Source organism: Monocercomonoides exilis (assembly GCF_001643675.1).
Source record: "Monocercomonoides exilis strain PA203 chromosome Unknown scaffold1-2713096, whole genome shotgun sequence".
In the NCBI taxonomy this organism is placed as follows: domain Eukaryota; phylum Preaxostyla; order Oxymonadida; family Polymastigidae; genus Monocercomonoides; species Monocercomonoides exilis.
Genome location: NW_027150546.1, coordinates 1,498,682 through 1,526,472, shown reverse-complemented (window position 1 = coordinate 1,526,472; position 27,791 = coordinate 1,498,682). Strand labels below are relative to the sequence as shown.

Here is a 27,791-nt window from a genome sequence, read left to right as displayed (position 1 = left end):
GAGTGTTGAACAGAGGGCTGCGTAGTATGAAGAGATAGCATTGAGAACAGAAGCTGCATAACTGAAAACTGAAATTATGAAAATTGTGAGATATTTGTGTAAAATGAAGATATGTATTTTAATAGAAATTCAAAGAAAATGAAACTACATAATATTTTGTTAATTTATTAGGAAAATGAGCCAAGCAAGCAGCGAGATAAAAATTTAACAAAATCAAAGAAAAATTGACTAATCAGGAACAAGAGCTACGAAGAATTACGAGATGCAGTTGAATATAAAAAATATTAATAATAAATCGCTTGATATTGATAGAATGGAGGAGGATTTATGCACACATTGCTGCAAGAATTCTATTAAGGAAGAATTTAGTTACTGCAAAAAGATAATTACTTATAATGAAACTGCGAATTTCCAAAAGATAGTTGCATAAATACAAAATTTTGTTAATACGTGACAATCAAATATATATATATATATATATATATATATATATATATATATATATATATATATTCAAGTTCTATCGCGAGATCATGATTCGTTTTGAAAGGAAAGAAGAGCAACGGTTTTCAGCGAGATAGAAATAAATAGATATACTACAAAATCCCGAAAGAAGATAACAAGGGAAAGGAATAGGGTAGTTCCGCGAAATATGGATTAACGCAGCAACAAACCATATACATATATATTTTGCAAAAATATTTGTGAAGATCAATACACATACTGCAGCGATTCTTTAATACAAGTATAATTTTATAACAGTTGTAAATTAATTAAATCAAATTGAAGCTGTGCATATTCAAACCTAAATTATGAAGAATCAAACCTAGTTATATCTTGTGATCATAAGAAAAGAGAAAGAATATTAATCTGTTCTTGTACGCAAGATAGAGAGAGGAGAGAGAAAAGAGAGGAGAGAGAGCCGCGCTTTGCCGCGAGACCAAGAGAGGAGAGAGAGAAAAGAGAGGAGAGAGAGCCGCGCTTTGCCGCGAGACCAAGAGAGGAGAGAGAGAAAAGAGAGAAGAGAGAGCCGCGCTTTGCCGCGAGACCAAGAGAGGAGAGAGAGGAGAGAGAGAAGAGAGAGCCGCGCTTTGCCGCGAGACCAAGAGAGGAGAGAGAGAAAAGAGAGAAGAGAGAGCCGCGCTTTGCCGCGAGATATGGATAAGAAGAGAATTAACTTATAACGAAGAAAAGATTATTAAGGAGAAGAGATGAGCAGCTTTTCGAGATACGGATAAATGTGAAAACAAAATATACACATATATGCATAACAAAGATATCTGTGAGAATCGATACACATATTACAGCGAGATATAAATGGAAGGATAATTTTATAACAATAAAGATTTAGATAATTGAAATGAAGCTGCACAAAATAAAGAGATATTTACGAGGAACAAGACAACGTGAAGTCTTGAGATCATGAGAGTAGAGATAGCAGAGAACCGCGCTTCACAGCGAGATGATAATTAAGATAGAAAACTCAGTAATTAGAGAGGCCTTCGCAAAGTAAATATTGACAAGCTGCATTACAACAACATATCAAAACTGAAAGAGTGAAATATCATCAATTTATAATAAGATAGAATACGATTCAATATGAGAGAAATAATCACAAAAGTGAAACCGCGAAATACAACGGGACGGAGAGATAAAAGATTGCTGTGTATTGTCGCGAGATGATAGGGGAGTTACAAATTGCTTTTGATCGAAAGGGTTTGAAGGAAGAAAAAGCTGAGTTTGCTGTGAGAGAAGGATAGAGAAAGCAGTCGAGAGAGATTGCGAATCGATAATTAGATAAGGGACAGTGCATTTTCGCGAGTCAGGTGTAGATATAGTAACCACGAAATTTCACGAGAATATTGAAGAAGTGAATCCGCGAAAAAACGCGAGGAGAAGACAGAGCATGAGACCGCTATAGACTTCGAGAGACGGATACAGAAATAAGCCGCATAGTGCAGCGTGATGAAAATTGAAGAAGAATCAACATATCTCAGCAAAAATACCGATAGACGCACTCAGCCGGACTTAGAAGAAACCGGACAATGTACTGAGAGTGGAAAAAGTTAAAGAGACATTTCAAATATTCGCACCGAGAAGACTAGATTATATTTCAGACACGATTGCTCCGGTGCCCTGAAGAATTATTTGGAGACTATCCTCTCTGAAGAGAGTGAGAAAGAGAGAGAGAAAGAGAGAGAGAGAGAGAGATAAAGAGAAATGCCAGAAGGATAGACAGTGCTAGTCCGTTATTAAGAAACATCGGATTGACCTTTTTTAGAGATGAGAAATGATGACTTGAATTCTCCCCCATGAAAAATAATTAGTGTTTGACGGGAGAGGAAAATATATAAGAAGGAAACTTTTTCAAACAGGAGGAGAAGATGTAGGAGTAGAGGATATATCAGCTACCATATTGACTAATCAAAAGAACAAAATTGATACGTGGAGACAGCTGCAAATATTTAAACAATTTTTGGATGAGAACGAACAGACAAAACAGACACCTCATCGAGAAAGATGCCTGGTGAATTTTGGCAAGAGTTATTGATAACCTATCGACTACGAATTTTTTAAGTGGAGTGATTCATCAGACGAATGATGTGAAAGAGTGGATATATTTCAAGAAACTTACGAAGGAGAGAAGTCGAGAAACTACCAATGATGTTAACCAATGTGGGATTTTACAATTATTACTAAATGAGAAGACACCACATCCAACCCAATAGACCCACAAGCTCTCCAGGGGAGAGCACTCATCCTCATTATTATTTTTGCAACGTTAGAGCCAGCTGAGCTGGAGAGAGTGAGAAGGGAGCGTTCAACATTACAAGAGAATACTGTGTCACTAGAAGTGCAGATATAGATGACAGGAAGGAAGACAAAAAATATCGATATTTACAAACATTCAAACGTTCTCATCGATGCAGAAGAAGCGCTCCAACGTAAACTGGATTTTTCCAAGACAACTTTAAAAGATGAACACGTGTGGTTGATATAAAAGAAGGTGAGCCTGCAAACTTGCAGAGAATAAAAGAAGAATTAGAAATTATTCAAAGAAAGTTTGACAAACACGATGCTTTGACCACATTCTCGATTAGACATAAAGTTATAATACACAAATCAATACAAGAAGGCTCGGATTGGAAAGCGAGAAACACGCGCGCAAGGGGGGAACAAGGATCAAGAGTGGACCGAAAATTTAAACCATTCAACTGGTTCAAGATATGTCATGGATCCTGTTGAAGATCGACTTTCAAGAACCCCCTCGTGGAGAAGAAGAAAAGTGGGATATAAATAGAGGAAGGAAGGTCGGATGAGGATAGAGAAAGGAAAATTAGAGATGAGAGATTTCACCAAAATACATCAGAAGCTTGGGGAGAAGAAGATATGAGAAAAGGAGAAAGCGGTCAAAGAAACGAGACTTTAAGCTTTGAGAAGAGATAAAGCGAAGAGAAAGAACTCAATCACAACACAACTCATCCCGACCACCCTAGTTTAGGAGAACACCGCTCATAATTCTCAGCAACAGAAGAGAGCTGACTAGAAGAAAACACACTGCCTCAGAGAGAGGAAGATGCGCACAGACCGGAGGAAGCAGGGGGTGAGATATCTCGGTTGGATGATAAATAACTCAAGAGAAACGAATTCCCGGTCGATTACGCCTCGGAAACACCCCAAGAAAGGAAGGGAGTAGAGACAGGAACCGCATCTTCATCCGCATGCTCTCTAAACATCCGCCGCACGAGGACGTGCTAGGCAAGAGGGTTTAAGATCAGTACTAATAAATAAATTAATAAATAAAAATATAATTAAATCAAAATAAATATTTGGAAAAGGGCTTTCAAGACTCATTATTGAGGAGCAAACCTGCTCCTTGCGTTTGCAGATTCGCTCCATTGCGAATTGATAAAAACGCAGTGAGACAGGTTTGCTCCGAGATAATAGGGATGCGGATGGAGAGACAATATGCGGCTGGGTGCGAAGGTGAACCTGAAGTTCGTGGAGAGATGACGTGAAAAAAGGGCGAGACAGGGAAGGAGAGACCGAAAGACCAATCGCCCGAAGAAATTAATGTACACCCAGAACCGGTTTAGAGAAACATGAAAACGAACAAATAACTTCAAGAATAATCCCACTCCTTTCAAGATTATCATTGTTTTTACAGAAAAGAATTGAATTTTTAATTTGCAGTGTATGATGATTAGGATTGCTCTGCTGATGCAACAGAAGAGCGGGAGGCAGAGAACATCACATGCAGTTTTCTTTTCCACGCCTCGTGAAAGCGAGAGTGGTTTTTCTTTCTGCTCCGAACAGAACACTCGCCTCACGAAATCCCTGCACTGACAGCAGGAGACAGCTCCGAGGGGCAATGTCCCCTGCCCTCTGGTCTTCGTGACCAAGGCAAAAGGCGAAGTCGGTGGTGAAGTGAAGCGGACAATGCATTATTTCATTTGACAATTATTAATGTTATTGTTTTGTATTTTATTTCGCCCTTTTTTCCACGTCATTTTGGTGAGGGCGAAGTTCTCACTTAAACCGCCCATAATTTATATTAATACTCATTATCTCGGAGCAAACCTGTCTCACTGCGTTTTTATCAATTCGTATTTTGAATCTTGCAAAGCGAACCACACAGAGTCATCAACTGGAGGTGCAATAGAACATTGGGCCTGTACTGATAAAGCTGTAATTTCAAACTGTTACTTTTGGAATTGTTATTCAAAAGCAAGTGGTGGAGCTGTAAGCCAACTTATCAATGAAAACAATAACGGAACATTGCTATTTTTCTGTTTTTTTCATAATAATTCATGCGAAATTGGTGGGAATGATATCACATTGCATGGATCAATATTAAATAACATAGATTCAAGTTGTTATTCAACAAGACAAACAACAAATAGAGTCAGCGTGAATCACATGATCATGGAAGACAAAAGTGATTGGCTTCGCAATGATTTTGGAAATGTGAGATTTGCTTTTTCAACTAATTCACAACCAAAAGGCATCGACACATATGCATGTGGGCTGGATAAATCTCATCCATGCAGCACGATCAGCCGTTGCCTCACACAACTCATTCCAGACTTGGTTCCCAATGTCGAAGTATTTTCGGGAACGATAATCGAAACAAATAGTTTTGATTGTGGAGCAGACAGTTTTACTGTTTATGGTCAAAGCAATCTGAGCACAGCTATCCGGACAGAATTTGAAGCATCTGGGTTGTCTCTTTTTTCAGTCTCAACAGGCACATTGACTGTCAGGGACTTTGTTCTCGTGTATGACTCGACTCATCCGAATAATCGTGGGTCAAGGCTGTTTGAGATAAGTGGAGAAGGAGAAATGAGGATCAGCCGACTGAACATATCTTTTGGGAGCGGACAATCAGCAGAAACAGCATTTTCGACAGAACTGATAAATGTCCAGAATGGGATGTTTCAGATGGAACATGTGAACTGGGCAAAGACAATCTCCACTGTTTCGTTGTTTTCGCTTTCTTCAACAAATGAGATTTCATTGACACTTTCAGAGTGTGCCTTTTATGGGATTGAGAGAACAACGAGCGGAGCAGCAGTGATATCGTTTTCGAATGACAAGGCCAACATTGATGTGAATTCGAGCACTTTTGAAGGATGTGGAAGCAGAACATCGGCTGATGGGGGATCGATGATGCTGTGTGATGGGAATGGAAATGAGGTGAAAGTGAAAGGCGGATCTTTTGATGGGTGCTATTGCTCTGCATCGTACGGACTAGGTGGAGGAATTCTTCTTCAATTCTTGAATGAAAATCCTGACTTCCTGATCTCCTCTTCATTTGGAACAAATACAGCCAAACGGGGGAATGATATCTTTGTCATTTCACCCAATCTGGAAGAAACAGCAAAATCGGAAAAAATCACATGTGTGGAAGCCTCTTTGGATACTCTTGAGAAAGTGAGAGGATATGACGATGGAAATACAACTTTGGCCATTCCTCTGTGCATCTATCTCCTCCCCACACCAGAAGAAATATATGTGAGTAATACTGAGGCATCTGATCACTCACATTGCGGAATTGTCCAATTCCCATGTTTGACTTTGAAGCACTCACTCGCACGGTTGACAGGAGAAAAGAAAGTTGTTGTGAATGGAATGATTGCGATGAGTGATGAATTGGCATTTGCTGGACAGAAACATGAAGTCAAAGGAAATAATGATCAAAGTGGTTGGACAGTCTCTGATTCAAGTTCAATATCCAATTCATCGATGATAACAGCAAGTACTGAAACAGAATTATCAAAACTCATCTTCTCTCTTCCATCTTCCCTTCCTCTTCACTCCACTTTCATTTCGTCATCTTCATCATCAATGACTCTGTCTCAATGTTCGATTTCTCTTCAAAATCCATCATCAGAATTGACAATTCTGTTCTTGTCTGTTGAGTCAGGGATCCTGATAATCGACAAATTCTCAGCTTCATCGGTTGATTTGAGGAGAAATCCATTGATCTCATTGTCTGGAAGTGGAACAAATACCGAGTTGATGAACACTCTATGGTTGAACATGACGAACAGCAATTTCACAAAAATCAAAAGAACTGCTGGAAGTGGAGGGTGTGTGAGCATTGACAACAGCAATGATGAAAATACAAATACACATATTAATATTGAAGAATGTGAATTTGATGGATGCTCTGTGGCTGGTGATGAAAGCAGAGGAGGGGCCATTGATGCTCAGTTGAAAGGGAGCATTCAAATGAATATTATTTCATGCACATTCACAGGATGCACAGCACCAACTGAAGAAGGTATGACTGGCTTTGGAGGAGGGTTGGCACTGAAGCTGATTGATGATGATTCTTCATTTGTGATCTTATCCCCTGTTTTTGATTTCGAAAAACCAAATGTTGCAAGATTTGGAAATGATCTGTTTGTCGAATCATCGAATCTGTCAAAGAGCATTACAAACACCTCTCTTCCTTTTATATCTGATCATTTTGCTGATATTTCATTGAATTCCTTGAGTGGCTTTGACGGAAATGATTCAACGAATGCCATTCCATTGATCTATTTTTGGCGAACCTTTGGCTCAGAGATAGTTGTCAGTGATGATGGAAAAGATGTGTGCATTTGTGGTCTTTCAGATTATCCTTGCCTGTCAATAGATCATTCATATTCGAGATTGCCTGACGAAAATGAAAGGAGAATAAACATCATTGGAAAAGGAATTCTCAAAAAGAGTGTCAATCTCAGTGGGGTGATGATAAAATCGAAAGATAACGATATGTGCTCATTAGAATGTGTCTCATCGCTTGAAGGAGCAGAAGGAGCAGCTATGAAGATTTGGGGCATAACCAATTTCGAGCTGATGAAGTTAGTGATTCCTTCTTCATTCATGAGTGGAGTGAGTGTTTTGATACATGTTGGCTCAAACGAAGGTTTGTTAACTCTGAAGGATTGTTCGTTCACAAAAAATGAAGAAAATGGAGAGTTCATAATTAATTATAAACTGATCAAAGCAGATGGAGGGACAGTTGTGTTGGAATTGGTGACGATGCAATTATTGAGCTTTTCGCAGGATGTTATTTCTGTGCTGTCAACAACAGTGCTGAATGTGAAGAATCTGACGATGAAGAATATCGAGTTAGAGGGAGCAAGTGGATTGAGCATATCAAAGAGTTCAAGAAGAGAGACAAATGAAGAGGAACAAGATGTTGTTATTGAGTGGAGTTCGTTCGAAGAAGTCATCCAGAACACAACAGAAAACATCTCGATCATTCGAAATGAAAATGATGAGCCATTGAAAATAGTGATTCGGAACACAACGATGAAGAGATGCGGAGGGTTGAAGTGTGGAAATGGAGGAGGGATGTTTTATATGTTGAATGAGGGAGGAAGTTTTGAGTGCTCATTTTGCATGATTTCTGAGTGCTTCTGCTCTACCACAGGAAGAGGTGGGTGGCTGTTTCTGGAATGCGCCTCGACAGCTGAGCAGCCTCTGAAGTTTGTTCTGTCAAATATCACGTTCAGAGACAACTCTGCATTGAGAGGGAGAGATATGTATGTTCGATGCAATTCAATTGAAACACAAATAGCCGACGAACAATTCTTGCTGGATTTCAGAGCACCATTTGTGAAAGAGCTGGCAATGTGGGGATGCACAATAGACTCCTTTGTTGGAGAAGAAGATCTTCTGCTGAGAGTCGTGAAATACCAGAGCGAGACGATATTTGTGTCTTCTGTTTCTGAAAACACAGCAGATAGCAAGCAATGTGGAGAGTTCAACACCCCATGCCGCTCATTGAGCTTTGGAATTCAGCACATCATTCCATCTCTTTACTCGCAGCTGTTGGTCTTGGGGCAAACAGAAATTGTTGGGAAGTGTGATGTTCTTGACGTGACTATTCGCTCATTGCAATCTCCCTCAGCTGCTTTGGTGCATCTGAGCTCAACAATAACCAACGAGGAAAGTATTATCACAACATCAGAAAAAGTAAGGATCGAAAGTGTGAAATTCAATTTTGGTCAGTTATTTTCATATTCAGGCAATTCTATTATTCATGAAGCAAATGGACAACTTTTTCTTTCATTTGTTGATTTCTCTTCGATTGGCCAATCAGAAAACATCGAATTAGTTATTCTCAATTCAACATTGCTGAGCATCGAAAATGGAATTCTTTATGTTGATAACTGCTCAATATCAATGCTTTCATTCAAGAAGATTCCTTTTTTGTTAAATGGAGATGAGGTTTCAATCACAAATATGAAACTGGAACAACTTGAATCAACAACAGATATATTTGAGATTGGACAATGTGGAAGTGTTGTATTAAATGGAGTATCTGCAGATGGAGTGAAATTGTCTGAAGGTTGCATTATTTATACTAGCGATTCATCTTCGAATTCAATTTCAATTGGAATCTCTTCATTCAACAACTGTTCGAGGAATTCAGAAGGAGCTTCTGTCCTTTCAGTTTCTTCAACTTCTGCTCAAATCGTTCTTTCAAACTGTTCCTGTTCAAGCTGTGATTCTCTCTCTGAAAAATGGAGTATTGTGGAGATAAGCAATACAAAGGATGTTTCGATGCTTATGTGTGAATTTGAAGGAATTCTTTCAAAAGAAAGTGAAAATGAGAGAAATAATAACTTTGAAGAAATATGCAAATGGAATAGATCACTTGTTCACTCAGCGAATTCTTCGTTGGTGATGAAGGATGTGATTATTTCGAATGCTTCATCTGGTGGATTGTCAGTGTCCGCTGGCGATGTGACGATTGAGAAAGGAGAGTTTATGAACAACAATCCTTTCATTGAAAAATATCCATCTCTTCATCGAAACATCATTTGTTCAGGTTCTGCATCACTGACCATTTCCAGCTTGAAAGGGGGAGATGGATTGATGCCAAATTCTTCTCTTTGGATCTTAAATGATGGATGCAGTTTGAAGGGGATTGTTGAGGAGCGAGCATCGCCATTATTCATCTCCACACTCCGATCGGTGGAGACCGAGGAGAAGGAGGGGGTGCTGGACATTGTGTTCAGAGGGACACTTCTTCTGCCATGCAACCTATCGTTTCAGGTTGTTTCGTCTATGGGGGATGTGGAGCAGATGGAGACACACGAAATAAGTGAGTCTGGGTTTGTGAGCGAAGAGGAAGCGCATGGAACAACTGGGTTGGAGATGGTCAGTGAAGCAGAGGCGAGTGTGGAAGTGAGGGTGTGCATCTTGTTTGGTGATAGCCATTCTCCTTCTGCAACTGAGTCTTTCATCCTAAAGAACAGAAGCGAATCTGAACCAAAAGGAGATGAAAGAATTGTTGAAGGAGGAAAAGAAGGAAAATCTTATTGGTTATTGATTGTTATTGTGCTGGCAATATTATTTTTTGTCGTTCTGATTGTTTCTGTTATTCTTGCAGTTAGATGGAGAAAAGCAAAGAATGAGAATAAAGATCTGAGAGAGATTGTGAACGATAATATCAGAAAAGATCCGAAGGCATTTGAGATGGTGACAATGGAGATGTCTCCTGAGGAGCAATGGAGGAGAGCAGAGAGAGAAGCAGAGAAGAAGAATGATGAGAGGATGAAGAAGAGAATATATGATACGAATATGCAACATTCAGAATCATCTGAACATCTTCTTTCTGAGAGCGGATCGACTGAATACATCTTGGGGAAAGACTCAGACAAGATCCCTGATTGGGCATTAGAAAAGGAAGAGGAGGAAGAGGTGAGAAAGAGATCTCCTTCACCATCACCTTCCATTTCATCCACTTCGACAACTGATTCAGATTCAACATTTGTTCGTGGGGAGGATCTGTGCCCCACCACCTCATCGATGTCGAATCTGGTGGATGCAATGGCATGTTCGTCTCCACATGAGAAATTGATCGTTGACTTGAGGGATTCGTTGTTCATGCTGCTTCATGGGCGGAATAAAACAAAGGAGATGTAGATTGGCACCTTTATAGAAAGAGAGATGACAGCTGCTCAAATCCTGTTCTGGGTGGCTAATCTTGCGCTCCACTCCTTCAATGAAATGGAGAATCCTCTCTCATCTCTTGCAAATCTGAGTCCACATATTGTGTTATTCTCTGAGCACATGGTGATCTGCATTGTGATGCACTCTGACTTCCTTTCTTCTGATGACAGTTCAGATTCCTCATCAATCTCTTCATTAACTGTTGTCTCTTCTTCGTCGTCCAATATTTCAGTGATGAGCGAGAGATTCACCAAGTCGCCACCTCCTTCATCTGCCTTTGAGGAGGATGATTTCAAGAAAGAGTGTCTGAGGTGGAAAGCACCAGAACTGCTGATGAACAAGAAGATGGGGGCAACAAAGGAATCAGTGGCATTTTCGATTGGGATGATGCTGTGGGAATGCTTGACATTGGAGATTCCGTTTGGGGAGTATGAAGCCGAAGTTGCTGGGCAGAAGATAGTGAATGGAGAGAGACCAAATATTGAAAGAATAAACACATCCTCAATGGAGAATATTGCCAAGTGCTGCTTGTTAGGAAGGGCCTCACAAAGGCCCACTTTGGTTTTGCTGAAGCGTGAGCTTATCCAACGCTTCCCTCCAGGTGCTGCAGTACTGACAATGACAGATGCTGTCGAATGCTACAGCGGTTGCTGTAGAGAAAGCGAACGCCCAAGAGATTCAGAAAGCAGAAGTGAGCAGGAAAATTTGAGTTTATTGTGAAAATATGACAATAATTGTTTTATTTTTACGATTTCCCATATCCCGTTGCATTTGTGAAGGAGGATCGCGATACAAATATTCTTGTCTTTCTTTTTCTATCGAATCATTTGAATTCTCAAACGGATGCTCGGCTGCACAGATATTAAGGTATTTGCCTCATTGAAGCAGCGGACATTTGTCAGCACTTGATCAGTTTCAGGAAAAAAATGATATTCTTTGATTTCGCAAACAAATGATAGCTTTTCGTTGTAATTGAAAAAAAATTGTTTGCTCCTTTTGGAGATTCGTACAATAAATCAAGTTCAATAGGTACTTCGAGCAATTTGAATATGGATTAAAAACTGTTTTCTTTTTTTTTAATTATCCTTTTTGTGAGACAGTTTATTGAATGTTTGAGTTGTCAGTATGCTCCATCATTTTCATATGATTTGTTATGAATGTGATAGTGGCTCTGCTGTTTAAGGTGAATAATTGCTTGAAAATAAATGCTATCTAATGATTTTAATTAACTTATGCAGTATTTTTGTTTTTTCTTTGTAATCCCAGAAAGAAATTGATGAAGCAGTTATTTTGTATAATTTATGAGGTAATAATTCTGAAAGAATGAGTTTTCAGTTAATTTCCGTAGCAATGTTTTTCTCCGAAAATTGTTGGATTTTCGCAGATTCAAATGCTTCATAAAAGTTTTGGCATTGAAGTCATCACAATTTCATGATTTTCTTTATTTGATCAATTTTTCCTTTGTGGCACTCATGGTCAAAGGATAGACAAAGAATTGGCTTTATCCAAAAAATTTTTTGATCTTTATTGTTTTTGATCTTGCCTTTTTCCTTGTTAATTGTTCAACCCACATGTGTATATTCATGTAACTCCTTCATATTTGCTTTGCAATGCTTTTATTCAAAATACATTTAATATTTGTCTGCAATCACAAAATTCTTGAAAATGAACATAAATTTTTTTTTCTATTTCATCATAGGTTGATGCTAGATCAGAATAATGAGATAAATACATTTCCACCGCAAATCAACGGACTCTGTTCGTATTTCAAAAATCTGAGTGTCAAAATATTCAATGTTGAACTTTTCCTTCAATTCAAAAAACCAACGAATAAATAACTCTAATAGCATCAAAAACAAACTGTAATCAGCCATTCGAAGCCTGAGACTTCGTATATAAAGGTTGAAAAAATTCGAGCATTCTATCATTGGATAATGCAAAGTTCAAATTTTTATTTGTGTGATATTGGGTCGGTGACTTTTTTCAGTTCGTTAAAAACAGAAGTTCAATGCAAATTATTAACAAAAGTCAAATGAATAAATAATTCAAACAAAAATTGCAACAATTTCTGCAAAACAACTTCAAAAGCTTTTCTCTTTAAAAAAAATACGTTCTTCCATGAACAAGAATAAAACCTGATCAAAAGAAGGCTGGTCCTTTTCTCAGAAAAAAATAAAAACACTCCAAAACAATTAACAGCTCATGAGTTTTTCTCCCGATTGTTGTTCAAATTATTTGTTATTGCTCAGAAAAGAGCAAAATTCTATTCATTCAAATTGCATCTCTGGTTTTTGTTCAAATCTTATTGAAGCATTGAAGATGCTCCTCATTTATTTCTGCAATCACAATTTGTGAAATTTTTCAAAAACAAAAAAGGATTTGAAAATTCAATTATCTTAGATGAAGAAAGATAATTGGAGAAATCATTTTTCAAATCGTTTTTTTGCAATTCTTTGTTTTATCGAAAAATAAAATGAATGAAGGATTTAACTTTTGATCAAGATGAAAATAAAGAAGCAAAAAACGAGGCGTTAAACGAGAAGTTATCAACGAAAAAAGTTTTTTACAAAAAAACAGAAACTTTATCCCATGATGTTGGCGATGAGTTGGATTACGCTTAAGGAAAAAATTGACAAATTTTATATTTTCTGCAATCATTGCAGCAAAAATCACAAACGAAATCGATGAATAGAGAACCAACTCATTGATAAATATTTTTGTCCAGTTGCTTTCAAGAATGATTTGCTTTATATCACCCCCATATCCTCAATGAAAAATCGAGAATACAAATATTTTTATCTAACTATTTCTTATTTGTCATCAAATCTTTTTTTTTTTATCTTTTTTAATTCTATTTGTTCAATGTTTTCATCACCCTGAAACAATACAAAAAACATTTTCTTTTTTAATAATGATGGTGCATATCTGATTGTTAGAAATTTCTCAAATGAATAACTTTAATGGATTGAAATTCATATTTTGATCAAAATATCCCTAATAATAATTTTAGCTATTTGATGAATCTTTGCTTTTCTCCATATTTTCTTGTCTAAAAGCCAATACAAGAAAGAACGGTATGAACAATAAAACTTGCGCATCTTCCATCAGTTTTTAAATTTCAACTTTTTTTTTCTCTTTTTTATTCCTTATTTTTTCAATGAATGGATTAATATGAACTCTTTATGCTCGCGTTGCTTTCGTGAAAATATAGAAGATGATAGATGAGGGACAGGTTTTTGGTGCGTGCTTTTGATTTATTCAAGGGATTGAAGATTGCTTTTTATTTTTTGATTTTTTAAAGAAATGTTTCCCGACCTGGATTTTACCGAAGAAGATCGAAGATTGCTGAAAGAAGAAATGAATGGAATGCTAAAGAATATGGACAAAGAAGAATTGAAGCAATTTTTCTCGAAAGAAGAATTTGATGAAAATTACAAATTGATTGAATTAAACAAATATCCTTTTAAAAAAGCCCTTATGTTGCTGAAGCATATTGGACATGAAAATGCGAAAAAACCAACAAAGCGCCAATTTTTCACAAACCCTTTTTTGAAGAAAAGATTTGGAAGAGTAATTCTGGAAGAGGGAAAGAAAAAGGAAGAAAAGGATGAGAAACTGTTGATTGATCTTTGTGAATGCTATTTATTTTGGTGTGAAAGATATGATCCAACCATCAATGGTCTTCTGGAAATTTGTGTGCCTTGCCTTCTGAAAGTTGCGTTAAACAAGGAGGAAAGCAAAGAAGCACAAAAAGAAATTGAATATGCTTTACTGGCTTTGAGTGGCTTTTGCGAAGAACCTGTATGAACGTCTTTCTTCATTCTCTATAATGTGCATCAGTTTATTTATTTATTTTTTTCATTTGCTGCTCGGAATGATAGAAAATGCCAGAAGAATTGTATTCGAATGAAATCAAAGAGATTATTCAACACCATCAAAAGCATCACAATCTTACGCGACTTGCCTATCAGTCTGCTTGGCAGTTTTTGTATTGTCGAAAATTCGATAAACGAGAAACGGAAGAGGCAATAATGAACGAGCTGCATTTTGTGAGAGAAGCAATAAGTGAGTTGGAAGAGCTGATGGGATGCATTGATTGGAAGAGCAAAGAAGAAGATGGAAGAGGAAAAGAAAGAGAAGAAGCGATTACTTTGATTAGGTGGCTCCAAACACTTGAACCCCTTTTATTGTGCAGATCGCGGAATGAAGAGCATGCCGAGCTTATCAGAAGTGTTGCGAGAGTGTGTCTTGCATCAAAGGATAATTACAGAGATGTTAGCTATTGGTGTATTGATTCATTTAGATGTTCAGCATATAACAGAACTGTGAATATTAATGAACTGCTGAAAAATGGAGCTATTGAGCTTGTTTTATCGGAAATGAACTGTTCGCATGATGAATATTCAACGATTGAAAGTTGCGAGTCATTTATTAGATATCTTTGTGAAAGATTAAATGAGAAGATGGAAGGTGAAAGCGATGAAAAGATAAGAAAAGAGACGAAAAAAAAAGTACTCGAAAATTTAGAGGAGGATGGATATGAGGATTGCATTATCAGGTTGCGTCATTACAAAACAAAGGGGATATTTGGTGAATATTGTATGTTTTTTAAAATTGAAAACTATTTTCTTTGTTGCTGAATCACGTGCTTATTTCATTCGCTTCATTTTTTTTATTTAAACAATATCTTTTCATTTGACTTTATGTTAGCCATTTGTTAACTTTTTTCTTTTTAAGCAAATTTGCATCATTATTTTTCTCAATGCAACTTCGCTTGCTGTTTCATTGGGCTTTTAAGTTTTTATGTTCGAATAGTTGAGTTTGGCTAAAGTTTAATTTTTCTTTGTTTCCTTTTTTTTCCTTCTCCATCTTTTTCATCTGCCTTTTAATCATAAATCGAATGCGTTTCAAAATTACCTCCATTATTCCTTTTTCTTATTTATTGTTGTTTATTTATCTTGGAGATGTCTTGGCATTTGCCCTTTCAATTTTGTTGTTTGAAATAAATAAATTATTAACATTTCTATTAAAAGAGTTTTGTTGGAAGATGAATCAATATTATTATTTGTCAATTTCATTTTTTTGTCTTTTTTCCCCAATGAACTGCATTGCAAAAATTATACAAAAATCAGTCACTCACAAATTGTGAAATGTTTCTCGTTTTCAAATCTTTTTCTGAACCATCATCAAAGGAATGTTCACATTGATTAAACAGCTTTTCAAATTCTCATAAAACACCAACTATTTTCCCATTTATTTCACACTTTTCATCAGTCTGTTCATTTAACAAAATTTTTTAATTTGTATTTTTTTGCTTTTTCAAGAAAACATTTTCTTATCAAGCATTTCCTTTCAAGCATCCACTTTATCATGGAAAATAAAATGATTGGAACTGAAATGAAAATCAAAGCACAGATTCTTTTTCAAGAGATATTTTCCCCCTCTGAATTGATAAATAGATAGAATGCAATTTTCTGCTTTTTCAAAACTGGAACGCCTCCAGTTTCATCTGTTTTTGTTGCTGCTCTGTTTCTCTCTGTCTTTTAAACAGCTTTGTGGCTGCTGTCTCAATGGCTGAAAGACTCGGCACAGAGATAGAGAAGTGGAGAAGGTGAGGGAAGGAAGCTTCATAATCAGAAGATGGTTGGCTGAGGTCTGTCCCATATAGTCTGACAGGAGCGCAGTCATCTCTTCATCTTCTGTCCCCGCCAAACACAATTTCTTTTTCAATGTTCAATGTGCTCTATCTGTTCTGCTTGCATCCTCTTTAGCTTTCTTCCACCTCTTTGAATGCTGCATTTGATAAAAGGGAAATTTTTCATTTTCTTCCAAATATATTCAGCAATGAGAAAACTTCCCTCCTTCAAAATCCGTCTTTTCTTTTTCCTTCAAATAAATCCCATCAGAATCAACAGCATGATAGTCAATGTCGTTGCCGTCATCATCAACAACGTCATTCAACCCAAGCCTTGCATCCTGCTCCCCACTCAGCATCTTCTTCTTCACTTGCCCCATCGTATTTTCCTGCTTCTCAACTTCCTTCCCGTTCCACTCATCCACCTCGCTCATCAGTTGCTTCGTGCGCTTCAGCGGAATCAGCAGCAGACAAGATGGTTCATCGAAGCCTTTTCATTCTGCCATATCTCCTTTGCCATCAACAGTAATGAATTCATTGGTTTTCATTCTTTCGTATTCAAATGAATATGTAACAGGATTTGAGTTGACAGAGAGGAGGAGGAAGAGGAAGAAGAAAAAGAGGAGGAGGATGATGAGATGATGATGAAGATGATCTTGTTGTTGAAAAAGTCGTTGAAGAAGATTGCGTGTTCGAAGATGCAAATGTTAAAAAATAGAATAACTTTATGATGATCCGTTGCTGAATCCTTTTTCAATTTCTGATTTCATACTGATAATCTGAGCAAAAAGTGGTTATTCTCGTGAAAAAAGATTGAACTTCCTTTTAGCTAATTTCATCTTCTCTTTTGAGAAACGTTTTAACTATACCTTTCTAATAACTCCGTCAAATCCTTACTCTTCTTCCACTTCTCTCCTCTCCATCTTTTCCTTCATCGTTGGTGACGAAAATTAAGAGATAACCTTCTAAAACATTTTCCCAACAACAGAAAACGACCATGATACAATCGAAACAGTACTGCTCCACCAGCTTGACACCGTCTCTTGAGTATACACAAAAATCTGCCCCCAGTCTGATGAATGTGAATATGCTTATTTCACATTCTTGTTTTTTATTTTTGTAATTTTTGTTGTGAGCAATTATTTTATTTCTTTTTTATTTTTTTTGGTTATTTTAATCATTATTGGAACATTTTAAAAAAAAAACGAAATCTGATTCATCAATGATATTTTTTTTAAAATATTGCATGATTGGAAGTACAGATTTGAAATGAAATAAAACCTCAAACAATTTCTTTTCAAAAGTTTTCTCTCTGAAAAAATGGAAAAAATAATAAAAAATAAAAAATAATAAAAATCAATTAAAAAATTAAAACGGAATAAAAAGGAATACACGATTCAAATGAATACAAAATAATCTGAGTAATATTCAGACAGATGAAAACAAAAACTTGTTTTCACTGTTCGTATCGTTTCTAGAAAACTAATGATGATGTCTTCATATCCTTTTTCTTCAGCCTTGTCAAACAGTATTCTTTTTGCTTCCTGCCTTTTTGCTTCATCACTTTCATTTTCATTTTTTTCTTTCAATTTTCTTTTAACATTCATCAAAAATGTCAAATAATTTAATGTCATTTCATAATCTAACATTGACTGTTGAATTTCCTCCAAAAAGATATCAACAGCTTCCCCTTTAAAGATGTAATCAACTTCCACTCCGCTGCTTTCCGCTGCTCTTCTTAAAGAAAAAGCACATTGTTTGCTTATTTCTCTGAAATTATCCTTTGCCATTCTTATCACCTGCACAACGCTTCTGATTAGCCCAACATATTCTTCGCTCCTAAATTGACATGTGCTAAAATAACTCGCCAATGTTTGGATCCATTTCATCAAGAGAATCTCTTCTTTTGTTTCGTTTCTTCTTTCTTCTTCTTTTCTCTTCCAATCCACATGCCTAGCAAGCTCTTCCACTTCTCTCGCTGCTTCCTTCGCAAAATGCAGATCATCAACAACTGCCCAATTCAACGTTCCTATAGCATGCTCCCTTTCCACCAAACACTTCCAAGCCAACTGATAAGCAAGCGGTGTAAGATTTCTGTGTTCCTGATGATATTTGATGATATCAATTAATCGATTCATTGATTTATCATTTTTTGAACTCTTCCAAAAAAAAAGAATAAGCAAATAACAATGAAGAAAAACAGAAATATCCACACCCCACAAAGTCCAGTGCAACTCAAAGCCAGCAAAACCATTTCCACATCTTTCTGCATTTCTTCTCTTTGCACTTTATCCGATGCAAACGTCAGAAGGAAATTACAACTAATTGAAAGTGATTCGACTGGAGAGCAATAACTAAGAGAAATATAGCATCTGCAAATGCCAGCCAGCAGCTTTTCACTTCTTCCTTCTTTTATACCATTTTCTTCAAGAATTATCTTTTCAAATTTATTCTTCAATGAAGAGCCATCAAAACCACAATCCCAAGTATCTTTCAACACTTTGAAATATCCCATGTGCGTCAATAGAAGCAATGCATTGCTCAAAAACAATTTCTGTTCTTCAATCATTTCTGCTATCTTGTCAAACATTTCTGTTTTGCTAATTGTTTCAAATTCACCTTTGCTCATCTCATCAAGAAGTCCATTCATTTCTTCAATTTTGACTTTTTGTTCATCATCGTTGCAACCTTCAAGTTCGTCAAACAGTTCTTCAAAAAACATAAAAAGGATGAAAAATTGTTTGTTTTTCAAAATAGTTGGAAATAAACAAACTCAAAAACTTGCCCACAATGTTCATTTCTTGTATTCCTTCATCTCCAGCACTCATTCTGTTCGTGATATATTCAGAAAACAATAAACACAATAAAACTTCAAACAATGTTATTATTAGCAAAAACAAACTTCTTTTTTTTTTCTGATTTTTTTAAATATGTTTTTGATCAAAAACCAATTACAAGGCTTTTTTTAATAAAAAAATGTGCAATATGTAACAGCAACAAAACCAATGATTGTTTTGTCTTAGAGAAGAAAAACACACCTTTTGTTAATTTTTGATCAAACCAAAAGCTTATGAATCGGTGAAATGTTCTTTTTATTGAAATTGAAGTTCAAACTATCATATTTTTTGTATGAATGAATAAAACTTCATTTTAGTCACAAATAAGAATAACGACAGAAGAGAAAATGAAAACAAAATAAGATGATGAAAAAAACCTGCGTTTCTTTTTTGTGATTTGCAACAGGGAAAAAAAAATAATAATGAACTTGATGTTTACGTATTCTATGTATTTTTTTTCTCATTTGTTATTTTTTTCATTCTTGTTTGCTTTCATTCGACAAATCCAAAGGAATTGTTGGTTTTCGTTGTGAAAGCAGATAGTCAAAATGGAATCACAGAACAAAAGCATCGGAGAGTCCATGTGAAAGAAAAAATGAAAAAAATTCCCAGGCATATAGAAGACCAAGTCAACGCTCCTTAATCAGGATAATGGATTTTTTTTTTACAAAAAAAAGGTTTATACAAAAGAAATCTTTTGGAGTTCAACTTCAATGGCGAAGAAACAATATTCAGCCTTTTTCAAGGTCATTTCAAAAAGAGATGTTCACATTAGCATGCCATTTTGTTGAACATCTTTTGCGCCAAAGGCCACTTGGCTTCATCTGAAAGGAAATAGCGAGCCGAAAATGGAGAAGACGCCTTTTGAAAGCAATTTGAATAAAGGAAGCACAAATGCAAACATTTCATCTTTCAGTTACCAATAGAAATTAAATGTTTTGAATGGAAAGAACAAATGCAATGATTTAACTTCAAATTTGCAAGAATGATGAGAATGGCTGGCATCCAGATTCAATTTCCAAGTATTCTTTTTATTCAAACTCCTTTATTGTTGGATAATTCAAAGAAGTCTTTTTCACTTCAATCAACTGCATAAGCTGAGCTCAATAACACAAGCAAATGAATGAAATTACAACGTCTTTTCACTTCTGCTCCTTCTTCACTTGGCACAACAGTATCAGCTGCAAAGACATCGCTGCCTGGACAGCATCTGCTGAATGAGCTGTGAGGCATACAGTATGATGGCAGGTTCAGTGGAAAGAAAAATAAGACGAAGCAAAATGAAGAATAATTGTCATGAACGCAGCAGCTGAAACTGAAGCCAAAACGGAAAGCGAAAGAAGTCACCAAAATGAATTTGAAGCTTCGATGATATCAAAGATGCTTTTTGTGCCATGGGTTGCACAAGTCCGTTTCAACTGCTTCAGACACAAATGCTGCATCCTTTTGTATCTGGTGAATCTCACAATATGGCATTGTCGATGTTATCAGCCTCAAATGACAGAGTCTTCACATGCAAACATGCACATGGTTCCAGAGTCCTGCGCCTCTCTTGAAATCAACACTTTCATCAGCCAATATGCAATCTTCTTCTTCATCTGCAATTTCACAAAGTTTTGCTCTTTTTCTTTTCATCCATCTTTTCTTTTATCTCAACATTTCAATACATCATCTTCGCTTCCCAAACAATCATTGTTGCCTTCTTCTTTTGCTGATGTCTCTTCCCACCTTCACTTGTTCATTTCAATATCATTTCTTGAAATGTTTTTCATCGTTTTCTTCTTCATTTCACTCATTATTTCTGGCACAGAAGCTGATGAGAATAACTCCGCTTTTGCAATATCGATATTGCCAAATATGGAATTGTGATGTGATTTGATGAAGACTTGCATGTGGAAGAAGATGACGAAGAAAAGAGAAATGAATGTTTTCACAATAAATCCACTGTTCTTCAGTAACTTTGAGGAGGAAAGATGAAAAAAGTTGTCATTCATTCAGCTATTTTCATGCTGAGGATGATGATACAGATTTAATGAAATCTTCATGTTCAAGGCACACAACTCAATTGATCAAGAACAAGCATTGAAATGGAGCACAAGAATCACTTTTCTGAAAACAGATGAAGAACCAAAGCCATCAAATTCTCTTTCATTGGATGCGGTGATAAAGAAAGCAAACTTCGAATGATAATCGCTTTTTTTGCTCATGATGACTGTCCCTTCGAAGAATGAAATCCAAATGCAATTGAACAGAACGCTGCTCGATTGGCAAAATGAATTCGACAAATGGACATCTCATCGTTGGCTTTTCCACTTTCTTTTGGAGCAAAAGCGGAATCAGAAACAGAATTTCGCAGCCTTCCATGCCTGCCTGGCACAGTCAGAGAAACAGGAAAACCTTATAAATATTATTGACATCTTGGGGTTCTCCTTTTTTTCGTTGATTTATTGCCTTTTTTTTGTGATAAATATCCTTCCCTCAATATTGCCAGCCACTTTCCTTGCTAAAAAAGCTTCTCCTTTGCCTTATGCTCCTAAATTCTATATGATTTTGTGCAGATTTTGTCCTTCACAGAATTCCTTCTTTTCATCTTCATTCAACAAAACTTCAGTCGAATTTGTTTTCATCTCTTGCACCAAATAAAAATATATAAAAATCATGCATCTTGCATATATTCCTTTATTTATCAATTTTTGTATTATAATCTGCTCCGTTCCCATCATATTGCTCCACAAAAAGGAAATTGGCCATTTCAACAATAATTCGGATTCCTGAACTTTGGAAAGGATACATATGGATATCTTCACAATAAATAAAACAATAAAAAATACATTCATTACGTCTTTTGTGTTATTTATAAAATCTTTGTATTCCCCAAAGCCATCCAATTTTCAAAAATCATCAGAAAGAATTTCAGCATTTATGCATTGCCATCATTGCCAACTTTCAAAACAAAAAATAATATTGCTAACTTACTGTTGAAAATTAATATGTTGAACTCTCCTCCTGCTAATTGATATTTCTTCAATAAGATATTTATTGATCTCTGAATCCATAACAACAATCTCAGAAATAATAAGCGTTGTTTTTCTTCATTATTACCTTTTCAAAAATGCAAATGCATAGAATGACAGCATGAACACATATATTTTCATGTCTATTTCATGTTATAATTTCGTGCCTATTTTTTCTATCCAAACAAATACGAATTCAATTTGAATGTCAAAATTTCATTGTTTTTTGTCAATAAATACTCAAAAATTGAGAAGATTGGAGTCCAAAAATCATTCACTGGTTTGCAATTGTTGTTACTTTAAAATACTGTAATGGAGATTGTTGCAATTTTTTTATCAGAATTATTTTCAGAGCTTGAAGATTGCGACAAGAATGAACAGAAACGGAATATTGAAAGAATGAATGAAATAATGGAAGAAATGGATGAAAAAGAATTGAAATTAATTTTCACAAAAGAATTCTTTGATGCAATGGACAAAATGATTGATAAAGAGAAATTTTCAATTGAAAGTGCGATTTTGCTATTGAAGCATATGGGTTATAACAAAGAGATGAAAAATATTTGGAGTCTTCATTTTGAAAAATCTCAGTTGAGAATAAGGATAGAAAAATTGATTTATGATGAAAATGAGAAGAAAGAAGAAAAGGATGAAAAACTCTTTATTGAATTATGTGTTTGCTATCTTTTGATAGGCTTCCGCTTTCAACCTGCATTACTTCGTATTTGCATGCCTTGCCTTCTGAACGTGGCATTGAACAAAGAGAAGAGCGAGAAAACACAAAAAGAAGTGGAAGTAGCTCTGTTGGCTTTGAGTAAAATTATGGTGTTGAAAGTGAGTATTTTTTTTTGTTTATTAATGAAACTTATTGGCTAATCCATTAAATTGAAAACAGAAAATAGAAAAAGATAGATATTTGAATGAGATCAAAGAGGTAATCAAATATCATCAGGTGTATCGCAATCTGACACGACTTGCCTATCAATCTGCCTGGGAGTTTTTGAACAAAAGATTCTTCAAAGAGAAAGAGTTGGAAGACTTGATTGAGAATGAACTGCAATTTGCGAAAGAAGCGGAAAGAGAGCTAGAAGAACTGATAGAAAATGGAGATTTTCAAAAGAAAAAAGAAGAAAAAAGAGGAAAAGAAAAAAAGAATATTGCAATTGCAAAAAGATGGATGGATACAATTCAATACTTCTTTTTTGGTTGCACGTTTAAAGAAGAAAGGTTTGTTGAATTAATAACTTGCATGACAAGGTTGTACAAAGAAGCAAAAGAAAATAACAGAGAAATAATCATGAAGTATTGTTTCACTTTCTTGAAAATTATAAAGCAACAGTCATCATTGTATGTTTTCAATGATTTTCTGAAGGGTGGAGTTATCGATTCCTTTTTGGAAGAAATTTATCACTCAACAATTGAAGACGATATTAAATATGAATGCTTGCTATTCTTTTTGACTCTTTCAAAAAGATTGACAGAAAATACCATTGAGGATGATGATTATAAAGAATGGATGAAGGTGAAAAGAATGATATTTGAAAAAATGGAAGAAGAAGGATTCGAAGATGCAATCACATGCTTTCATGAAAAATTCTTTTATCTTAATGGAACTCATGGGAATGAACTGTCGTTGAATATTTCAGATTATTTCGTGAATGTATGATGAAATACTACACCTTCGTTTCGAAACTCCATTATAAAATATAATCTCTTTTCATTATTCTGCAATTGAGACGAACAGTAAATAATAAAACTTTTGTTTCAAACCAAATTCTGAATCTATTAGAAATATCTTTAATAAAATGAATGATTATTTTTTTTAATCATATTTTTATTCTAGGCTTGATCCAAAAATTTTACTCAACAAGAAAAAAGAAAATTTGAAAAAAAAGTAAAAACGAGCAAATAAACAGTTGCATTCCTTTTTTAAAGAATATTTTCCCCCAGATGAATAAGAATTTGAACATGTTGAAACATAAACGAATAGTCTGAAAACAACATATTCGTTGTTATTGTTTTATTAATTTTTAATTATGAAAAAATTATTAATAAAATGTGCGTAATCAATTACTGACCCGATTCAAAAAACCTTTTTTCTTTGAAAATGTTGCTTTGGCTATTATCAAATAAAGTTGTTGTTATAAAAAATCACGAGAAATCGAAAATGATTATTTCTGAACTTTTCAACGTTGCCTAATCATTGATAACGAAACTGATAAAAGCTAGAATCTTCATGTTCATAACACTGCTTATAAAAAAATTATTATTAATGCATTATTTAAATTTCAATGAGATTTATTTTTGAAGTTTCTTTGTCTAACTTAACATTGTCTGCTATTTTGAAATCTAATCAACTTTTTCACATTCGCTGAATCATTCAGTAAAAACTCTATTTTTTTTTTTCGAAAAATTATATAAATTCTTTTTTTTTTTTTTTTTTTTGTTTTTCTTTTTCTTTTTGTTATTTTCAATAAACTTGTTTAACTAGATTAAACAAAAATAATTTTGATATATAATAACTTGTGGCACGGATCATTTTTGTTGTTTTTGTTTTCGTAAAAAAGATGATAAATTTACCTTTTGTCGATAATTTCGTGATATACAATCCGGAAATTGGTAGAAAGGATTCCGAAACAGAAAAGCTTTTATTTTTTTATCCTTCAACAACATCAATGAGTGAACAACTAAATTTCTGCGGTTTTTTTGAAGCTATCATTAATTTTGCAACGTATTCTTACTCCATTTAATTCTCATAAGCATATAGCCATGTTTATTTTATTTTTACTTTACTTTACTTTATTTATTTTTTAAATATAGTTCGTTTTCAAAAAATTTTGGTGGAAAATGTGAATCTGTTCACCTTGAAAAGCATAGATATATTTTTTTTGAACCTGAAGAAAATTATCACATGGTGATGGTATGTTGAAGTGTTTGAAAACACATATTTTTATTGCATATTGCAAATATATTTTTAGGTTGTAAAAAATCCATCTTTAATAGTTCCGGTGAAAGATGAAGCAATTGAAATGAGTTTTCCAAATGACTTGCATGACTTCATTCTAAGAGGAATTGTTCAGCAATTATATATAAATTTTAGAGTTTGAGATTTCATATTTTAAAAATTAGAAAATTCAGTTTATTTTTATCAAAAATAGTTAACAAATGGATCAATGAACCAATTTAGCAGAAAAGAACTTCGAGACAGATGCAACACATTCTTCCAATTTAATGTTGAACACTTGGATTTTACGCGAATGACGTTTTTTGATAGACTATCTGGACTTGATGTAGCGTTGCTTTCGACACCTTCCGCTCTTTGCGCACAGGTAAATTTTCCAAATTTCATTATCTTTCTCACACTTTATTAATTGAAAACTTTTTCTTTTATTTTCTTTTCTTTTTCTTTTTCTTTTTCTTTCTTTCTTTCTTTCTTTTTTTGCAGACAATGGTTTCAGAAATTGAATCCTTATTTCCGTTTGTTACGAGGGTGGCGTTGTTTCACGAGAAATCATTGCTATTTTCGGAGTTGAACATGGACGACACTCACGCCTTGTATGTTTTGCTTTTCGGGAGCATGCTTCTACCAGCAGAGCAACGACGCTTTGGACAGCTGCTGTCCAAAGAGGACGGTGCAGCAGAAGCAGAAAGCAAGCAATCCTCTGCCCCTTCGCCGCTGCACCCTCTTCTGCAGTCTTCAACTTCAGCTGAAGCAAAACAAAATTCACAGAATTCGATGCCGCCGGCTTATTCATCCACGTCAATCGCAAAATCTTCAAGGGCATCAACAAAGTCAGATGGCCCTGCAATAACTGCCAACCCTTATCTTCTTCATCCGTTTTTGTGCTCGTCTGCCGAGACATTGTTTGCTTCGTATTTCGTTTCTTTCGCTTCCAGAATTGATTGCTAAATATTTATTTATTTATTTATTTATTTATTTATTTATTTATTTATTTATTTATTTATTTATTTATTTATTTATTTATTTATTTATTAATAAAAAATTTTATTGATTTTATATTGTTTGCAATAAATCTCCTTCCATATACTTGTCTATTTTCTTCAGAGGTTTTGTGCCTGAGCCAGTGAAGTTCAAAGTGAAGACTGAATCCGAAATCGTCGATGCCACTCCGCTTAGCTCTTTTCCGCTTGTCTATTTAGACAACGGCTCAGAACCTCATCGCCTTCTGATATTCAAAGTTTGCCTGATTTCCAATGAAAATACCAGAACATTCTGTGGATTGCATTTATTTGTGAAGATAAATCAAAATTATTATTATTATTATTATTATTTTTCATGTTTTTAATTTTCTTTTGATTTTCAAACGACAAATGCTTCACGATTTTTCTGTTATTGATTGCATTACATTGACTATCATCCTATTTCTTATGATTGATATATATTAACTTATACAATAATAATAATAATAATAATTCCTATCCTTGTCATTTCAGCACTCCAACATTTCATACCTCCTCTTCATTCCACAGCCAAGCTCTTCCTCTTCCCCAGCCACGTCATCCACTTCACAGCCATCTCAGCCCAGCCCTTCTCCTTCCTCTCAGCTCTTCTTCCCTTCCTCGGTCCTCTCTGAAATGGACCGCTCTTTGTCTGCTCTTTCCAAGTCGTCCGTTCCGTTCTTCTCTTCCTCAGCCAAACGCTCGCCTTCTTCAAGCGACAAGCACCATTCACAGAAAGCGGAAGAACGGAGGTTTGATCAAAAAATCAAACGAATCATTCTTTGCTTCGAATAAGCTGTTTTTTTTTATTAACGTTTTGTATGAAATACAGGCAAAAACTTGTGAGACATGTGTTTATCAATCATGTTGACTTGCTGATCAGGTCAAACATTGCAGATGGTATCTCTATTTATTTTTTATCCCATGAAAATATTAATAATCTTTTTAATTATGTCTCCATTACCAAAACAATATATTTTATTTTTTACTTATAAATTTAAACTTCATTGGATAATGCAACAAGAACTGTCTTCTTCAGATGAAGACTCCAAAATCTTTCTTCAACGCGATATCCTTCATCTTGTCTGTGAAATCCATAAAACGCTCAACGTGTATGTGCATTTTCATAATATTTAATTCATTTCTTTCTCTCTCTCTCTCTCTCTCTTTTTTTTTTTTTTTTAATTCCTGCAAAAATTGCTTTTTATTCATTTTTTGCCCCAACAAACACGACTGCTTTTCCCAAGTGCGTCTCCGCCTGCACGTGATGTTCTCCTTCGCACAAGCAGCGGGCACTGGATAACTGGACGCAAGCTGTGCGAAAGAGAAGTTATTGGAGTGTTTCCTCCAGCGACTGTGTCCGGATTTATTGATGCAAATGGTTTGCCTGCTTTTTTTTTTTAATTGTTTTTTGTTACTATTTTTTTTTTTCGTTTGCAATTTTGACAGATAAACTGACAGAACTGTTTCGCGCACTTCAGCGAGCGTATTTGTGATTTTTGAGCTTTTTCCACTTCGCTTTTTTTCCTTATTTTTTCTGTGGTTTTTATTTTTTTGAGTGCAATTCAATATTTTATTTATTTGTTCTATTTTGTCACACCAATTATGAGTACAACAATATGGTTTTAAAGTTCGTTCAATATTTTATTTTTAAAAACAGAATTTTTCAAATAATTTTTATGAGTTTTTTTGTTCAATTCAGAAACGTAATTAGTAATTGAAAACTCACACAGAAGAAAATTCAAAAGAAATAATTTTTATTTTTTATTGAAGAAGATAAATTCACATATTTTACAATATTATATTCATGTGTATTTTTGAACAATTGTCCAAAATCATCAAAAAAATCAACAAATAATGTTATTGAAACTGATAAGAACGATCCAC

General features: G+C 35.0%; 6 protein-coding genes across 6 annotated transcripts; 5 read left to right on the top strand and 1 right to left on the bottom strand.

Moving 5' to 3' along the window:
- Positions 1 to 533: 533 nt before the first annotated feature.
- MONOS_5434 (uncharacterized protein) lies at positions 534 to 1,165 on the top strand (the record flags this gene model as incomplete). Its single annotated transcript, XM_067875581.1, has 2 exons — positions 534 to 565; positions 892 to 1,165. The coding sequence occupies 2 exons, from the start codon at positions 534 to 536 to the stop codon at positions 1,163 to 1,165; spliced, it is 306 nt and encodes a 101-aa protein (XP_067736400.1).
- A 3,755-nt stretch (positions 1,166 to 4,920) lies between these two features.
- Positions 4,921 to 10,431, top strand: MONOS_5435 (uncharacterized protein; the record flags this gene model as incomplete). The annotated part of the gene is made up of 1 exon (XM_067875582.1): positions 4,921 to 10,431. The coding sequence occupies one exon, from the start codon at positions 4,921 to 4,923 to the stop codon at positions 10,429 to 10,431; it is 5,511 nt and encodes a 1,836-aa protein (XP_067736399.1).
- Positions 10,432 to 10,455: 24 nt separating this feature from the next.
- On the top strand, positions 10,456 to 11,178 carry MONOS_5436 (uncharacterized protein; the record flags this gene model as incomplete). Its single annotated transcript, XM_067875583.1, has 1 exon — positions 10,456 to 11,178. One exon carries the CDS (start codon positions 10,456 to 10,458, stop codon positions 11,176 to 11,178), a length of 723 nt encoding a protein of 240 aa, XP_067736398.1.
- A 2,658-nt stretch (positions 11,179 to 13,836) lies between these two features.
- Positions 13,837 to 15,179, top strand: MONOS_5437 (uncharacterized protein; the record flags this gene model as incomplete). The annotated part of the gene is made up of 3 exons (XM_067875584.1): positions 13,837 to 14,259; positions 14,340 to 15,057; positions 15,169 to 15,179. The coding sequence occupies 3 exons, from the start codon at positions 13,837 to 13,839 to the stop codon at positions 15,177 to 15,179; spliced, it is 1,152 nt and encodes a 383-aa protein (XP_067736397.1).
- A 1,117-nt stretch (positions 15,180 to 16,296) lies between these two features.
- On the bottom strand, positions 16,297 to 16,527 carry MONOS_5438 (uncharacterized protein; the record flags this gene model as incomplete). Its single annotated transcript, XM_067875585.1, has 1 exon — positions 16,297 to 16,527. One exon carries the CDS (start codon positions 16,525 to 16,527, stop codon positions 16,297 to 16,299), a length of 231 nt encoding a protein of 76 aa, XP_067736396.1.
- Positions 16,528 to 24,474: 7,947 nt separating this feature from the next.
- Positions 24,475 to 27,649, top strand: MONOS_5439 (Caffine, Calcium, Zinc sensitivity 1 (Ccz1)). The gene is made up of 11 exons (XM_067875586.1): positions 24,475 to 24,675; positions 24,765 to 24,864; positions 24,923 to 25,045; positions 25,103 to 25,273; positions 25,390 to 25,808; positions 26,011 to 26,143; positions 26,400 to 26,656; positions 26,737 to 26,804; positions 26,929 to 27,016; positions 27,152 to 27,285; positions 27,354 to 27,649. The coding sequence occupies exons 1-11, from the start codon at positions 24,512 to 24,514 to the stop codon at positions 27,398 to 27,400; spliced, it is 1,704 nt and encodes a 567-aa protein (XP_067736395.1). The 5' UTR covers positions 24,475 to 24,511; the 3' UTR covers positions 27,401 to 27,649.
- Positions 27,650 to 27,791: the final 142 nt, after the last annotated feature.